At 43.6% G+C, this 1329-nt stretch overlaps 1 protein-coding gene across 1 annotated transcript; it reads left to right on the top strand.

Annotated features, from left to right (window-relative positions):
- The first annotated feature begins 341 nt into the window (after nt 1-341).
- LOC119504926 (eukaryotic translation initiation factor 1-like) lies at nt 342-996 on the top strand. Its single transcript, XM_037797560.1, has one exon. It carries the CDS (start codon nt 478-480, stop codon nt 817-819), a length of 342 nt encoding a protein of 113 aa, XP_037653488.1. The 5' UTR covers nt 342-477; the 3' UTR covers nt 820-996.
- Nucleotides 997-1329: the final 333 nt, after the last annotated feature.

The following is a 1329-nucleotide window of genomic DNA, read 5'->3' as shown; positions in this document are numbered from 1 at the left end:
TTTCTTATAAAAATTTTGGAATACAGAGAACAAGAGTAAGCAATCTTGTATAACTCCATCAAAGAGAAATAACCACTCTTAACTGTTTAACACAAAAAACTTTTTATTTAGAAGTTTTATTTAAAAATGAGGATCATACACTTGATGTAATTTTTAAATGCTATATTGAACATAAAGTGTTTTATACAAAATTTAAAAAAATCTCTATAATTATATCTGTAATGCAATTTATTTAATCAGTTCCTTTATTGTAGAATGTTTAAGATAGTTTCTAATTGTTCATTGCTCTAAACAATTTTGAGATGGATATTATATCTAATAAAAGTAACACTGAGCCCAGTCACTGAGCCGCCGCCGAGGACTCAGGAGCCTCCCCCTCGAGCCCCCTCGCTTCCCGACGCTCCGTCCCCCCTGCCCGCCTTCTCCCGCCGCCGCCTTCCGCAGGCCGTTTCCACCGAGGAAAAGGAATCGTATCGTATGTCCGCTATCCAGAACCTCCACTCTTTCGACCCCTTTGCTGATGCAAGTAAGGGTGATGACCTGCTTCCTGCTGGGACTGAGGATTATATCCATATAAGAATTCAACAGAGAAACGGCAGGAAGACCCTTACCACTGTCCAAGGGATCGCTGATGATTACGATAAAAAGAAACTAGTGAAGGCGTTTAAGAAGAAATTTGCCTGCAATGGTACTGTAATTGAGCATCCAGAATATGGAGAAGTGATTCAGCTACAGGGTGACCAGCGCAAGAACATATGCCAGTTTCTTGTAGAGATTGGACTGGCTAAGGACGACCAGCTGAAGGTTCATGGGTTGTAGTGCTTGTGGCTCACTGAAGCTTAAGTGAGGATTTCCTTGCAATGAGTAGAAAATTTTCCTCTGTCCCTTGTCACAAGTTTAAAAACCTCACAGCTTGTATAATGTAACCATTTGGGGTCCGCTTTTAACTTGGACTAGTGTAACTCCTTCATGCAATAAACTGAAAAGAGCCATGCTTGTCTAGTCTTCAAGTCCCTCATTTAAACAGAAGTCAAGCATTAGGCGCCTGGCAGTTTCCAGCCTGAAACAGCAATAACGTGATGTTTCAGCCACGCCCAGAACCCCAAGATCACAGACAGCTATGTTTGGCCAGAAGCTCCTTGGCCTTCCCTCTGCAGAGTTCCCTGCCCTGACAGAATGTCACCACCTGACCAGCCCTCGGTGGAGCTGAGAAAAGATGGGGTAAGGCACCACAGCAGCCGTACCACACAAAGGGAGCCTTTTGGTGGCAAGAGAAAGATCCCCTGGTGTCTCCAAGCTTCCCTCTAATGCGGTGATAGGACATCTGGT

The sequence above is a fragment of the Choloepus didactylus genome, chromosome 10, assembly GCF_015220235.1.
Source record: "Choloepus didactylus isolate mChoDid1 chromosome 10, mChoDid1.pri, whole genome shotgun sequence".
Lineage (NCBI taxonomy): Eukaryota > Metazoa > Chordata > Mammalia > Pilosa > Megalonychidae > Choloepus > Choloepus didactylus.
The sequence above is the reverse complement of the archived record's forward strand: the minus strand, read 5'-3'. Positions and strand labels throughout refer to the sequence as shown.